Source organism: Rhinoderma darwinii, chromosome 2, assembly GCF_050947455.1.
Source record: "Rhinoderma darwinii isolate aRhiDar2 chromosome 2, aRhiDar2.hap1, whole genome shotgun sequence".
Classification (NCBI taxonomy): Eukaryota; Metazoa; Chordata; class Amphibia; order Anura; family Rhinodermatidae; genus Rhinoderma; species Rhinoderma darwinii.
Genome location: NC_134688.1, coordinates 101,529,197 through 101,545,954, shown reverse-complemented (window position 1 = coordinate 101,545,954; position 16,758 = coordinate 101,529,197). Strand labels below are relative to the sequence as shown.

Sequence of the window (16,758 nt, the reverse complement as noted above, 5' to 3'; positions counted from 1 at the left end):
AGGCAGATTTTGTCCTTCCTGCACGTCGTTTGCCGTGGTTTTCGTTTGCGTTTTTCGCCCCCCTGCCATTGAGTGCTACGGGCAAAAACTCAGCGAAATACGTTCTCTCTGCCTCCCATTGATGTCAATGGGAAGTCAGAGGCGTAAACGCGTGAAGATAGGGCATGTCCCTTCTTTCTCCCGCGAGGCAAAGAGTCTGACCCAACATAGTCTGACACAAATCGCACCCAAAAATAAAATTCAAGATGTGCAGAGTTCATACTTCTGTCTTCATGCACATATCTTCACCAGAACAGCATAGAAATCCCCGCGATGCAGATGCTGGTAATGGTCTTATTAGCCACAGGGGTGATGAACGGCTCATCGTCTGACCCCTGTCGTGGGGGAAAATGTGATATTAAATGAATATGCTTTCAATTCCATATATATCTTGTAGTTAACTCTGGGATGAGATGATGGATACAGAGGTTTTCTCTTTGCGGACTTGGGCTTTGTGCCATTCTCTGATTTATTTATTTTTTTGCATCTTCTACAGGGATCTTTGGTATCTCGAGAGGCTAGTGATAAAGAGAAGGTACGTTTCCTCCATTTTTCTTGTATTCATACTATATTTTTATGGAACCGAATTATAAAGCTGGATGGATTTTTTTTTAAGTTTGCATCATAGCTACAGAAAGTTCTATAGTATTTTGCTGTTAGGCCCCATGCACACGAACGTGCTTTTGCGGCCGCAATTCCCCCTAAAATCCACGGGAGAATTGCGGCCCCATTCATTCCTATGGGGCCATGCACACGACCGTGTTTTGCACAGTCCGTGCATGGCCCCGGAGCCCGGACCGCAAAAAGAACGGGCAAGCCTTATTACGGCCGTGTTTTGCGGTCCGGGCTCACGGCTGACACTCCATGGCCGGCCGACCTGAAAATCGCAGCCGTGCACATGGCTACGGTCGTGTGCATGAGGCCTTAATCTTTGCAAGGCCTCCTTCACATATACTTTTTAACAAGCTAAAAAAAAAAACATGAGTTTCAAGTGTTTTATTGCGTTTTTGTTACTTTTTTTTTTTATGTATTTTTTAATTTGTAACGTGCATTTGCAGGTAAGATCGACTTACCTGCAAACGCTGATGCTGCTGCAGAATCAACTGTAGCCTCTGGTGCCGATGTGGCCGTCACGATGCAGGACCTGTGAGTGACGTCACAGATCTGCACTGTCACAAGCTGGGCGTTCTGAAGAGAAGAGGATGTTACTTCTCATCAGAGCGCCCAGCTAGTAAAAGTATTAAAAACGCCCCGATGTACGCACATAATACACGCCCACTTGGACTTTTACTTTTAAACACACCCACTTGGACTTTTGCAAGCCTCATTTGCATAACAACAAAAATGGTCATAACTTGGCCAAAAATGCTCGTTTTTTTAAAATAAAAACGTTACTGTAATCTACATTGCAGCGCCTATCTGCTGCAATAGCAGATAGGGGTTGCAAAATCTGGTGACAGAGCCTCTTTAATCTGCTGCATGTCAATTGTATTTCAGTATTCGCTGCTTTAGTGTTGTGGGTTTTCAATGGGGAGGTAAAACCTGCAACAAATAGATTTGCAGCGGAAAAGCTGCGATTCTGCCGCACAAAAAAGAGCAACTCAAAAATATGCTTACCCAGAATTCTTTGCTTCATCCAGGCCTGCCTCCTGGGATGACGTTTCATCCCATGTGACTGCTGAAGCGGTCACATGGGATAAAACTTCACAAGAGGCCGGTCTGCAGGACCTCAGAGGGTAAGCATGTTTGTTATTTTCTTTTATTTACAAGCAGTTTTCCGCAGCGGACATTCCGGCGGAAAAACTGCACCAATTTTTAGTGCGTTTTTTTTTGCCAGAATTCTCTGCGGCTGCCAGGGTGGATATTCTGTGTACTTTTGCGCAGCCCTGTTTGAGCGTAGCCTTAAAAAAGCGCTCCACTTTTTTTATTTTATTGCCCTCTTCATTTATACCTTGGTTTTCAGTGGGGTGCTGTGTGCAGGAAAACTTACCGATCCCTGCATCATGCCGTTTTCCAGTTCAGCGCTGGCCGCATGATCTTCACTCTGACCTGTCTCAGGCTCTCAATGCATTCCTATGGAAGCCACAACGAGGTTACTGCTGACCTGGATTTTATTGCACGCTAGGTTCTGGGCACAACTTCTTGTCTGCTGCATGAAATAAGTGTCACGGATGCCTTATTTGGATCTGAGTTCAGTACAGTTAAGGCCACATTGCTATAAATGTAACATTGCATAAATACCGGATGTCACTTTTTCCTTTAGGAACATATTTTTGTGGCGAGACACAGCTGCTTTTTTTTATTTTTTTTTAAATATGCTGTCAACATTTGTTTTGCACAGATAAATGCCCATTTAACCCCTCACCGACTGTACTTCAAAGTCGGTGGGGGGAGTTTGGAGCTGCTCCCTCCCCCATAATACGCGGTCGCGAGGTGCTGATGTTTGTCACAGCAGCCAGTTTCCCAGTACAATATGCAGTGCCATTAAAAGCTACAACTCGTCGCAAAAAAAAACAAGCCCTTTTATAAGGCTACGCGGGTGATGTAAATACAGTAGAACAATCGGGGTCCAGGTGTAACATTTGGAATATAGGCTCTAAAATGCAACCATCTGAATATAGAGAATGTGGACAAAAGTATTGGGACCTCTTAATTATTTAATTCAGGTCTTTCACTCAGTTCCATTGCTGCAGGTGTATGAAATAAAGCCCCTAGCCATGCAGTCTGCCTTTACAAATATTTGTTAAAGAATGGGTCGTTCTAAAGAGCTCACTGAATGCGAGCGTGGTACTGTAATAGGAGGCCACCATTGTAGCAAGTCAGTTCGTGAAATGTATTCCCTCCTAGATATTCCCTGATCCGCTTTGCAATAATATCATTCATATTTGCCGTGTTTAGGAACCACAGCAACTCACCACTAAGGGACAGACCGCTTGGGGGTGGAGTGTTGAGGCACATAGTGCAAAAAAATGCCAAGACTCTTATAACTGCAGACTTCTAAATCTCCTCTGGCATTAACATCCTTTATGGCATGGGTTTCCATGGCTGAGCAGCAGTATGCAAGCCTTACACTGGAGCATTGGAAACGTCTTCTGTGGAGTACAGTTTGAGCAAACTGTAAATTTGGAGGAGAGAGATGACTAATGTGGTTGTTTTCAGGGGTTTGGCGAGACCCCTTAGTTCCAGTGAAGGGAGACCTTAATGCTTCAGCATACCCAGACGGTTTGGATAATTGTATGCCTTTAACTTTGTGGGAACAGTTTGGGGAAGGCCCTTTTCTGTTCCAGCTTAACTTGTGCCCCAGTGCACAAAGAGAGCCATAAAAGAGTAGTTTGGTGTGGAGAATCATGACTGGGCCACACAGCCCAGATCTCAACCCCATCGGACACCTCTGGGATGAACTAGAATGGATATTGCAACCCTCTAGTCCTCTAGTTTTTGACCTTGAGATTTCTCTTCGGGATAAATGGGCAAAAACTCCCACAAACGCACTCCAAAATCTTGTAGACGCCATCCCAAAAGAATGGAAGCTGTTTTAGCTGCAAAGTGGGCACTAACTCAATATTAATGCCAATGGATTTACAATGGGATGTCATAAAAGCTCCTGTCTGTGTCCCAATACTTTTTGTTCATATAGTGTATGTCTGAAAATATGCTGTGTAAAGGAAGTCTTTCAGGATTGAGGTCTTAATGTGCAAAGTGGCAACAAAAAAGCACCAACTTGCTCATCTAAAGTTTGAAATGTAATAAATTGTAGTCAGAATTATGGATTACATTACAATGAATATATTGTAAATGCAAATTAAGTTGAAAAATCAGGCCCTACAAGCACATGAGATTTCATATGTACAGTGAAACCTCCCCAGAAGACCACCCAATCCAAACCGATTTTCTCCATCATTATAGTTTATGGAAGCTGCCCCTCCATAAGCAGACCCCTTCCCCCAAACCAACCAAAGACCACTTTTTTTGAGCAAATGTACAGTGGGAACCCATTTGAAAAAAACACAAATTGGACTTATTTGCGCTGTAAATCATCTGGATGCAGATTAGAGCCACACTGCATCACCAGACCGGAGTGAGCAGGTGGAGGAGACTGGCTGCCAGTGTCACTTCACCTCATTGGGGCAGAGAGAGCAGAAGTGTCATAGGAAAGAAGGAAGAGCAGGAGGAAGGATCAGAAGAGGAGAGGGTGCAGCACGTATCAATAGAACGTGGGATTGGTGAGCAAGGGAGCCTGGGCACTACCACTAGAGTCTGAAGGTTAGTAGTGAGGGGGGATATTGAGAGCGAAGGAGGAGGGGATCCATGCCGGTGTACTGGACTGAATGAGCGCAAAGCCATGCTCGGGACTAGGAATGAGAAGCCATTTTAGTTTGAGATACAGCTGCTCTGTATCACGTATACAGAGCATCTATATCTAGTGCTGAAACCTGTATCTGTCAGGACAGCGGCAATGACGGGTTGTGTCAGCGGGTCCTGCGTGGCTCTGACACGCAGGATTGAGCTGTTACCGATCACATCTAAGTTACCGATCACATCTAAGTTACCGATCACATCTAAGTTACCGATCACATCTAAGTTACCGATCACATCTAAGTTACCGATCACATCTAAGTTACCGATCACATCTAAGTTACCGATCACATCTAAGTTACCGATCACATCTAAGTTACCGATCACATCTAAGTTACCGATCACATCTAAGTTACCGATCACATCTAAGTTACCGATCACATCTAAGTTACCGATCACATCTAAGTTACCGATCACATCTAAGTTACCGATCACATCTAAGTTACCGATCGACAGATTCAGGTCTCCACACAAGATACAGCTGCTCTTCATACAGGATACAAAGCAGCTGTATCTCAAAAAGTTAAAATAATTTTCTAATTAAAAGTAACTAAAGAGTTGCACCAAACACACTGATACATTTTTATTTAAAAAAACAACAACTTTTCAGTGGTGTACATAGCACATTTTAAATGCTCCACTTTTGTTTACTTTGTATTAAGATAAAGGAACTTCCAACTTTGAAGGACATGGATTTTCTAAACATGAGCCAGAAAGTGTATGTTGATGAGGAACAAAAGAAAGTCTTCATGGAGAAGCTGAAGCGTGATGTTGAGGTACCATAAATGTTTTATTTTCAGTGCAGTGCAGGTGTGTACATGTTTTTTGTGTTTTTTTTAAATAAAATTGGGCATCCATGTGATTGGTGAAACTTCCTAAATACTAATTAAAAATAATTTTTACTTTTTGAGATGCAGCTATTTTGCATTCTGTATATAGAGCAACTGTAACTTGCACTGGATCCTGTATCCCACAGGTCCGCAGGACTAACCGGTTCAGCGACCGCGGATCTTGAGTTTCTGACACGCAGGATCGAGCTGTTAACGATCACATCTATGTTCATGACTTAGATGTGATCGATTTACAGGAGGATCCTACGTGCCAGACACGGTGTACCCACTGAAACTGAACCTGTCAGTCCCGCGGACCTGACTCAGGTCTACAGCTGCTCTGTAAACAGAATACAAAGCAGCTGTATCTCAAAGTAACAAGAATTTGGAATAAAATGTATTTAGGAATCACACGGATGCACAATTTTATTTAAAAAAATAAATAAAACTTAACGGTTTATATAGCCTTCAACATGTATCTATGTAAAGTGATTTTCATGTTCAATTTATCTTCGGACACGATCACACAAAGCATACGTATATTGATACTGCAACTAAGCAACAGTAGTACATTGCTTGTGTACACTGCACAAATGTTCTAATCCCTAGCATGCCAACATATTGATTTTACCCATTTCTATTCAAATGGTAAAATTTGTGGTGGTGGAAAATACCCGCTGCAAATGAACACGGCCTGTCCCGAAGGGGGTTCTACACTTGATTATTATCGGGCAGAACGAGCGTTCCTATAACGTTCGTTGCCGATAATTGCCCTGTGTAAAAAGGGCAGCCATCCGCAGATGAACGAGCAAACGATCGTTGCCGGCAGCACATCTCCATGTGTAAACAGGGAGATGCGCTGCCGGACATGATTATGTATGGGGACGAGCGTTCGGAGTAACGACCGCTCATCCCCATCCATAGCTCCGTGTGACAGGAGCAAGTGAGTGCCGTTCACTGTCTCGTTGATCGGCGCTCGCTGCACTGGCCGAGTGTCGGCTGGTGTAAAAGTGCCTTAACCCTTTCACTGCAAGGATGTATTTAATACGCTTTAAAAACTCTTGCTGCGTAGAATACTCGGTCTAAAGATTAGACCTTGGTATCGCATTAAGGCCATGTTCATACGTAGCAGAATTGCTGAATTTTCTGTCCAGACTTTGCAGGCGATAAATCTGTAACAAATCTCATACATGCTGCAGAATGTTTCTATGCTGTAATTAACCTGCAGTGGCGATTTTTAAATCTGCAGCATGTCAATTTATGCTGCGGAATGGTTGCGCATCTGTTTCAGATTTTTTCCATTGAGTTCTATGCTGCTTTTCTGCAACTAGAAGAAAAAACCTTTTCCACTGTAAAATAAATATATATATATTACAATTCTATAATGCAATACTCCCCGGCCTCCTGGGAATGCTGAACAAATTGGGGCCGGAAAATCTGGACCAAATAAAACCAGATTTGTTGCGGATTTTCGGACAGATTTCTCTGTGGAATTTGGGTCTGACTTGATACAGAATTTTCTGCTGCAAGTCTGGCTCTTGGAATCTACCCTAATGGTACCCACACACTTTGCGGGCTTCTGCATGTCTTATAAAAAGGGTGAAATCCTGTGAACATCCGTAACAGGAGAATGGTGCAGATTTACAAATCCCCAACATGCTTTGATTTCTGTGTGGAAAATGTTCCGCATTAGGTGGGGGAGGACTTGTACAAATCATCTACATGGCTGGGACTGTAATCCGCTATGGAATTTCTGCATAGAAAATCTGCGGCATTTATTTCCTGTGTACAGGGGGCCTTAAAGAGTAACACCACTTTCATAAAACTTTTGTTATGTCCTAGAGACATATCAGAGGTTTTCATCTGTGGGGGCTCCGCTTAGTGCTATGCACCTTTGACTGTGATCAGCGCTTCCGGTTAGGCTGAAGACTGGCTCATAGACGTTGTGATCAGGCTGATGAGCGCCGATCACAGCCAAAGGTGCATAGCACTCAGCTGGGGCACTTCAACACCTTAATTTCAGCTGCGGTGGAGGACCCCCACCATTCAAAACTTCTGGTATGTCTCTTCATACGAAATATCAAAGGCTTTTTGAATGTAGTTATACTATGGGTGAATAAACATATTATTTTGATTAAGCCAACATTTGGATTGTTTCTTATTATACAGAATATGTAGATTGACATAGAAGATTTAATTAAAAAAAAATCACCAAAAATTATTTAAAAAAAATGTTTAACGTAAAAACTTGATTTAAACAAGAGGTAATGATCTGGTGACACGTTCCCATTAAGCCTAATATCTTAGATTTCGAATTATATTAGGATTAAAGGGGTTGTCCTGTTTATACAAAAAATATTAATTTGCTTAATGAAAAGTTATGCATTTTCCAATATGTTTTCTGTGTTCCTCATCGTCTTCAAGATCTCTGCTTGTTATTCAGTAGGAACAATCATTGTTTACTTTCAGTGGATAAAATTCTGTCCATGGTCATGTGACGGACACACAGGTGCACGGCTCATTACAGTGTGTATCAGAGCTCTGTCTACTAACGATTAAAGCACCTGTGTGTTCATCACATGACCATGGACAGAATTGTATCCACTAGAAGTAAACCATGAATGTTCCTAATGAATAACAAGGAGCAGGGATCTTGAAAACTGAGAATTAACATAGAAAATATATTGGAAAATGGTAAGTTTTAATTATACAAAAAAAACCACAAAATTTCAACCACTTCTAATGTTCTAGGTGATCTACTCGGGGCGCAGCACTTGTATGAAAGTTGTTCTTTTTCTTTCTTACTGATTCTGTGTAGGGCCATATTCAGACGTGGCGGATCTGCTGTGGGGATTCCGCACCCCAAATCCAAACAAATATGAACATATTTCAAATCCACAGAATACTTATGTTGCGGAGAATCTGCAGATTTAAACATTTCCTTGTATAGGGTGAAATCCACAGTGAACCGTAGCACAATCCGCAAATTCCTCATGTAACTCGTGAAACCTGCAGCTAATGTTTTCCGCTATGTCTGAAGTTAGCCTTAGGCCTTATTTACACGAACCTATGTAAGGCAATGGGGACATTGACATTCTGTGTTTTTCACGCAGCGTGTCCGCTGCGTGAAACTCGTGACATGTCCTATACTTGAGTGTTTTTTGCGTATCACGCACCCATTGAAGTCAATGGGTGCGTGAAAATCACGGACAACACACGGACGCACATCCGTGTTCATGCGTGTGATTTGCGCAACAGTAGATCAAGAAATGAAGGGAAAAATAAATCCACCTCAATTTTTTTTTCTAAACCTCAAAACTGCGTGTCATAAGGATGGCATATGCTCGAAAATCACGCAGCCACGCACAAAACACTTATGACACAGGGAACTGCAACGCACAAAAAAACAAGTTTTTTTTCGCGTGCAAAACGCACACGTTCGTATGAATTTCGCCTAAGGGAGAGGTAGTAAGGGGATAGCTGAAAGTGACAGCAGGAGGAAAGCTGTCTGTTTCATACGGTCATCTCTCCCCCTGTACAGCCTCTCAGGTGGGCAGAATACAGGAACTTTTGTACATTTCCGGTTTCCCTACTACAGGAGTGAGAAGATTAAGGCTGGATTGACACGAGCATGTTACGTCCGTAATGGACGGAACGTATTTCGGCCGCAAGTCCCGGACCGAACACACTGCAGGGAGCCGGGCTCCTAGCATCATCGTTATGTACGACGCCAGGAGTCACTGCCTCGCTGCAGGACAACTGTCCCGTACTGTAATCATGTTTTCAGTACGGGACAGTAGTTCCACGGAGAGGCAGGGACTCCTAGCGTCGTACATAACTATGATGCTAGGAGCCCGGCTCCCTGCAGTGTGTTCGGTCCGGGACTTGCAGCCGAAATACATTCCGTCCTTTACGGACGTAACATGGTTGTGTGAATCCAGCCTAACAGTTACACATCTAATCATCCTTTTCTCCTAATCGGAAACATTTGACGTCTCTGACTCTAACTGGCATCTGCTGATTTATGGGGACAAGAGGTGAAAGGGTTAATAACCTACAGCTATCCTGCGTGTGAAAGTTTGAGGTCTCTCTCTCTCTACCATGTTGCTGCTGATGACTCTTGCCATAAGGCACCACAGTACACAATTTATAGAATGAAGAGCAAAAGCGTAACAATAGTTTCTGTATTCAGGCTGCGAGCTTTAGTTGCTCATTTTGTGTCTTGCTCATTCACGTCGCTCTTTTTCCATGTCCTCTGGCTAATTTAGTTTCCTTAATGACTTTTTATCCTTAGAACAAAATGTTCCCACTACAGAGGTTTAGTGTGTGGATTGTCTAGTCTTGTGATGTTGTCAGATCTGCACTTGTAGAATATGATGCTTCTGTCACTTTCACATCTGTAGTTTATTTTTCTCCTCTTTGCCATCTCCATAAGGCCCTGTTCACACGGCGTATACTTGTTGCGTTTTTCGGTGTGTAAAACGCGTCCAAACACATAATTTAAGCTACCTATTGAGATCAATGGGAAGCTCCCCGTTGGTGCATACGATGCGTGTTTATGTGCGCTTGTTTTAAAAACGCGTTGCATAATTAAAAGTTGCGGCAATTCTTTGGGAGTCCTAATTATGCGCCAAAAAAGCGTAAAAATTTGACAAACGCATCAAATGCCTGTAGTTTAAAAAGCACTTTACAAAAACGCTAGCGTTTTTGACACGTTTACACGTCTGTTTTTTTTTGCGTGGTGTGAACACGGCGTGAATCACGTCCGTGCGTTGAAACAATGCACAGCACAAGGACCCATTGATTTTCAATGGGGCCATTCACACATGCGTGATTTTTCACGCAGTGAGAGTCTGCTGCGTGAAACTCACTGCATGTCCTATATTTGTGCGTTATCACGCACCTACGCGCCCATTGAAGTCAATGGGTGCGTGAAAACCACGCACCGCACATGCGTGTGCTGTACGTTACTTGCCCATCAATTCAGTTGAAAATAATGTAAAAAAAAAAATGTACTTTGCGAGTGCATGAATAACGCATGCTACTCGCGAAGCACACTGATGCATAACGCAACACAGGCGGACCATATTCACTCGCGTTTTTCACACGCGTGAATCGGATATGCTCGTGTGAATGAGGCCTAAAGGTTCAGCTGAATGTAAAATTGGAAAGTTCTGACATCCGCTTTTTCTCATGTCTCAGTGTATTCACATTGTGTATGAGAGTACCAAGCATGCACGTTTTTGGTTTTTTCTTTGCTGCGGTTCTACCCGGATTGCGGTAGCTGAGAACCAAAATTTTTGTGAAAAGTGCATGTATGCTCTCAGCCGCACCGTTCTGCAACCTTAAAAAAGTTGCCGCACAAACACACCTTGTTTTTCTTCTAATTATAAGCCGGGCTAGAGCGCAACCGAAATTTAAAGGTCTGGTATCTCTAACCAGCGGAGATAATCGGTTATCGCTGGGGGAAGCGGCGTCCGGCCTCTACTGGTGAAACGCAGCATTACCAATGTAATGCATGGCCAGGCTATGTCCACCAGAGCAGAATCTGCTTTTACTCCCGGTGTCATGGACCGGGGTTGTATGATACTAGAATATATAGCATTATATATCCAGTTCTGTTATGACGCCGCTTCAGCTGTTAGTCTTGTTATACCACATAATTGTCTTTGTAATGTATATTTGGGTAATTTGTGAAATGCTAACAAATGAAAGTGCGAGGTTGCAATGAAACAATCGTTTATTGGTTTTTATATTCTAGTTTCTGGTGCAGTTAAGAATTATGGATTATAGTCTTTTGCTGGGAATTCATGATGGCATTCGAGCGGAGCAGGAAGAGGACGAGGAGATTGAGGAAGAGGATGCTGAAAATGAGGCAACGGTTCATGCAACAGTTGGTTCCTATGGGACCTCTCCTGAAGGAATAGCTGGCTACCTGAACGCCCATAAACCTCTAGGCCCTGGAGAATTTGCGCCATTCATCGATGTTTATGCCATCAAAAGCTCTGAGTGTAAGGGTTTCATTTTATTTTATGATGTAGGGGTTGCCTGGTTTCAGCAAATTTAATGTTTTTTTTGTATAATTGTTATATGATTTTCCAGTCTACTTGATGTATTCCTTACGATTTTCAAAATCTCTGCTTGTTGTTCAGTAGAAACATTCATTGTGGATAAATGATGGTCATGTGACGTACACCCAGGTGCACGGCTCGTTACTGTATCAGCTGTGTCTGCTAACGATCCTAGCAGCTGTGTGTCCATCACATGACCATGAAATTGAGATGAGCTGTTGTCTGGCCTCTCTAAGCAGCAATGATGAGCTGTTCTCTGGCCACTGCAGGGGAAACGTAGCCACTTAGTATTGTGGGGTTTGTTTTTCTCAGAAAGCTGATATCACTTCTGTCTTTATACAGGTGCTCCACAGAAGGAAGTCTATTTTATGGGACTGATTGACATTTTTACACAGTACGATGCAAAGAAGAAAGCCGCTCATGCAGCCAAAACTGTGAAGCATGGGGTGATTATGTGGATCTCACCTAGGGGATAATTTGGTTGATTCTAAATAACACCGATGTCCATGGTTTGACTGATCTGCTGCATGTTCAGTGCCACTTCAGGCTCAGTATCTAAACGGCATGGAAGTTTATTCATAGAACTGCTAAACACAATGGGGGAGTATTCTAAGAACTATTGGAGCAGTTGCCCATAGCAACCAGTCAGATTCCATCTCCAAATGGCCAAAGGCCCTTATCAAAATGAAAGAAGGAATCTGGTTTCTATAGGCAACAAGTCCAGTTGTCCTGATAAATTCTTGTTAAATGAGGCCCGTTGGGTCGTGTGCCTAAATTCTATTCTGAGGAAGGTTCCGTGTTGTCCATAGCAACCAATCAGGTTGGTTTTATCTGAGCCGGTATTAAAGTTACATAATTGCATTTGACATTAAGGGTATGTTCACACGTAGTCAACAAAAACGTCTGAAAATCCAGAGCTGTTTTCAAGGGAAAACAGACCCTGCTTTTCAGACGGTTTTTTTACCAACTCGCATTTTTCGCGCCGTTTTCGCGCCGTTTTTTACGTCCGTTTTTGGAGCTGTTTTCATTGGAGTCTATGAGAAAACAGCTCCAAAAACGTCCAAAGAAGTGTCCTGCACTTCTTTTGACGAGGCTGTATTTTTACGCGTCGTCGTTTGACTGCTGTCAAACGACGACGCGTAAATGACAGGTCGTCTGCACAGTACGTCGGCAAACCCATTCAAATGAATGGGCAGATGTTTGCCGACGTATTGGAGCCGTATTTTCAGACGTAAAACGAGGCATAATACGCCTCGTATACGTCTGAAATTTGGCCGTGTGAACATACCCTAACTTTAATTTAAAAAAAAGTGGTGTATTTATCGGAGCTTTCCGTATGGGGTGGGGCCCATTCTACTTTACATACAGCCCTGGCCCTATAGATTTAGACCTACATGTTTTTGTATTTGTAAACTAGCTTACAAGTCTTTACTTTTTTTTTTTTCCAGGCTGGTGCGGAGATTTCTACAGTGCACCCAGATCAGTACGGAAAAAGATTCCTAGAGTTTGTCACAAACATCTTTGCATAAAACGTCAGGACTTTGTTCCCATGGATTTATTGCCGTTTGACTAAATTGAACAAGAAATCCTTCTTTGAATTCTGACCCCCAATCCAAATGGCGTCCTGGAATTTTGTTTGTCTTTAGCACATAGGAGGCAAAATAACGTGTAAAACGAAACGCAAAGCCATCCTGGGTGCAAGTTTTCAAGCAATAAAAAAAATCAATATAAGGTTATGGACCACAGTGATAGCAGAAAAAATATCTAATTCTAATGGTACGAGGTTTAACTGCCTTTGTGCAAATGACCAAATACTAGGCCTGCAACTAAAAAATGTCACCCCTTACTAATATTGTTACTACCATTCTAACAAACAGCCCAGGCAGCATTGTGTCACTTGATCTGCCATAAGAAAATGTTTTTGTATTTCAAACAGGTTGAGCTCGGAGTTCTTGCGTACGTGCCTAATATGATGCGCACGGTGTAAATGCCGAAATCCAGTTGCGGTTTGAAGTGGTCACATATAAAACCAAATAAGGGGCCGTCTATGGGAAATGTTCTATGTTTATGGTATAACTTGACGGGGTGTTTACCTCTGATTTTTTTCAGTTTACTTTTGGTCAGCCCTAACCTTTCCTTCTTTCCTGTGACCACACTACGGTCTATGGCAAAATAAAATGGATGGGACCATTGGCTACAGTTTCGACAAACCATTAGCGTTTTATATGTACCCCCGTTTTTTTCAGTTTGTGCTATACGCCTGTGCACTTGGGTTTGGTAAATGGGAAAACAAGCAAAATCCTTAACTGCAGTTATAGGTTATTAGTAAATGTTTGTTTATGTAGATGTATACGTTTCATAATTTATCTTTGTGTGCATATTTTGGGTTCATTACTTGGAGCTGACTAATTGTGGTGTATTTTAGAGGATAAAAACGTATATTTATTTTGAGTGTGTTTCTTGTATTTAAAATTGCTTTTCCTTTCGAATGAAATATTCTGTTTAAGACGATGTTGGACAGACAGGTAGCCGGTGTGCCTCAACGTTGGCTGCTGACGCCTAACTTTATGGGTTGTTTGCAATTGATGTGAACAAGGTTGGCTTATGCAGAAATGTAATTACCTTACCAAGTTACTGATAGTGAATAGCGTATACAAGGGAAGTGGTTGTCTCCTGTATATCATATTCTGGTATAACTGCGTGGATTCCAATGGAGCCTTGAATTTTAAATGTCCACCTAAAAGAACAGGTATGGTATATAAAGGTTATTCCATACACTGGGTGGTGTTACCTTTTAATTGAGTGGGAAGGGTAATAAAGTGGGCATGCAATAGAAAGGAAATTTAGAGACACTCATTCTATGACTTAGTTTCAATAGATAAATGCCAGAACTAGTCACACAAACTTGTCAGACATCGGCTACCTTGAGAAAATGGAACCGGTTTGAAATTATCTTTACATTTGATTAGTGAGTGTTTTATATGCAATATAGAGCAGAATGAGTTGGTGAGGATTTAAGGGGCTGAATCCATCAACTCTGCCAAATATCCCAAGCGCAATATTTGCAACAATAGATTTCCACAGGGCTATTAAGTATTAAACTGCACAGACTGCTCCCTTTCTTGACATCTCCTTTTATTTCATCCTTCAAATAATTAACAGCAGTGTTACCACCCGAGGAAGCTGAATCCTCCCTTTCCGAGGGATCCTGTCACGCAACGGTTTGGGCAGCCACGCCCCTTCCTCATGCGTCACACATACATTTAGAAAATATATCTACTAAAATATATTTGTCTTTTTTTCCTGCTTTCATTCCTTCTACGTACAAAAAAAATAAATGTGTAGATCAAACACAGACCAAAAATGCAGCCATGTGAATAAGCCAATGTGTAGGTTCACCTTTTGCAATGCCCTAATATGCTTTAGTTGACAAAATTTGCTGTTTTTAGCAGGTCCATGTTCTGCCCTCTCCATTAACCTGCAAGAGCATAGCCAGAATGCATGGCACCATAAAACTATGCTGCAGGCTAGCTGTAAAAGTGTTTTTAATTATGCCAATCTTCATGTTTTCTCTTTTATATAAGTGCCTTATACTGTTCTGTAAATGGGCAGGAATCCGGTTCTTTTCTTTACAAATAGATGTTTGTGCAATTAAACCACAGCACTGAAATTGGAACTGATCGTATATTTCTATTTTTTGTTAGAAACTGTGTTCTCACCCTTTTTTGCCTGTATTCTTAAAAAATGATGTCCGCTCTCTTATTTCATGGGGAATTCAAATACTTACTATAATAGGACAGGAGTTGACCATTGGCCAGAATATGAACAGGAAACGGGAGGTTAAATACCCCACCCTGCCTTCACCAGTGTTTTCCTGTCCCCACTAAGGGGCTATCAGATAGAGGAATCTGTAGTGATGTGATTCCTCCCCTGCATTACTCACCACCTATCGGTTGAGTTTGAGCAGGTCTCCCCTTGTTACTGCCTCAGGCCTGTGCTCTGTGCTACGCCTGCAAGCACTGGTATCCTTAGAGCTCCCCAGCCTGTGAGCTACTTGGCGAGAAGGCGGTGTCTGATGTTGGCGTGGGGCAACACCGAGGCATGCACAGAGAAAACAATACGTTTTGGTTTCTTAGCACCAGCATTCAGTGTGGTTGCCCTCATCTGAGGTCTGTCTTTTGAAAGATAACACTTTTTAGTGGTGTCTGGTAACAAAGTCACTGCCTGAAGTCCCACCCTGGCCCAGTAAGGCCCCCCTTGCACACTGAAAAGATATGCTAGAAAATACGCAGTGGAATACTGGCACAACCATGTGGATAAGCTGTGAGCAAATCCCATCCACATGGCTTGGAACCTTTTCCGAATGGATATCAGCGTATTCGCATTCTGTAATAGATGTTACATAGTTTGTGCGGTTGAAAAAAGACACATGTCCATCAAGTTCAACCAAGGGACGGGAAAAGGGAAGGTAAAAATTTCTACACATAGTAACTGATATTTTTTTGTTCTATGAAATTAAGCCTTTTTTAAAGCCATCTCCTGTCCCTGCTGTGACCAGCTCCTGCGGTGACTATTCCATAGATTCGCAGTTCTCACAGTAAAGAAGGCTTGTCGCCTCTGCAGATTGAACCTTTATTTTCTCCAGACGGAGGGAGTGCCCCCTTGTTTTTTGGGGGTTTTACATGGAACAGGATTTCACCATATTTTTTGTATGTGCCATTCATATATTTATAGAAGTTAATCATGTCCCCCCTTAGTTGTCTTTTTTCAAGGCTAAATAGGTTTAATTCTTTTAATCTTTCCTCATAACATAGATTCTCCATGCCCCTTATTAGCTTCATTGCTCTTCTTTGTATTTTTCCCAACTCCAGGGCATCCTTTCTATGAACTGGAGCCCAGAACTGAACTGCATATTCTAGATGAGGCCTCACTAATGCTTTGTAAAGTGGTAATATTACATCCCTGTCCCGCGAGTCCATGCCTATTTTAATACACGACAATATCTTGCTGGCCTTTGAAGCAGCTGATTGACATTGCATTATGTTATTTAGTTTATGATTTACAAGTACACCCAGATCCTTCTCAACAAGTGACTCCCCCAGTGTAGCTCCCCCTAGGACATATGATGCATGCAGGTTGTTGGTACCCAGATGCATAACTTTACATTTATCTACATTAAACCTCATTTGCCAACTGGATGCCCAAACACTTAGTTTGTTTAAGTCTGCTTGCAATTCATGAACATCTTCCATAGACTGAACTATATTACATAGCTTGGTGTCATCTGCAAAAATAGAAATAGTGCTATTAATCCCATCCTCTATATCATTAATAAATAAGTTGAATAATAGTGGTGCCAGCACTGAACCCTGGGGTACACCACTTATTACCGGGGACCATTCAGAGTAGGAATCATTGACCACAACTCTCTGGATACGGTCCTTGAGACAATTCTCAATCCA

The 16,758-nt window shown here is 42.2% G+C and overlaps 1 protein-coding gene across 1 annotated transcript in view; it reads left to right on the top strand.

Moving 5' to 3' along the window:
• PIP4K2C (phosphatidylinositol-5-phosphate 4-kinase type 2 gamma) overlaps nt 1-14,972 on the top strand; it is a 50,643-nt gene extending 35,671 nt beyond the window's left edge. The window contains exons 6-10 of the mRNA XM_075851977.1: nt 536-574; nt 5,058-5,171; nt 10,987-11,236; nt 11,639-11,742; nt 12,745-14,972. Of these exons, the coding sequence (XP_075708092.1) occupies nt 536-574; nt 5,058-5,171; nt 10,987-11,236; nt 11,639-11,742; nt 12,745-12,825 (588 nt within the window). The 3' untranslated portion in view covers nt 12,826-14,972. The remainder of the gene's footprint in view (nt 1-535; nt 575-5,057; nt 5,172-10,986; nt 11,237-11,638; nt 11,743-12,744) is intronic.
• The last annotated feature ends 1,786 nt before the right edge of the window (nt 14,973-16,758 follow it).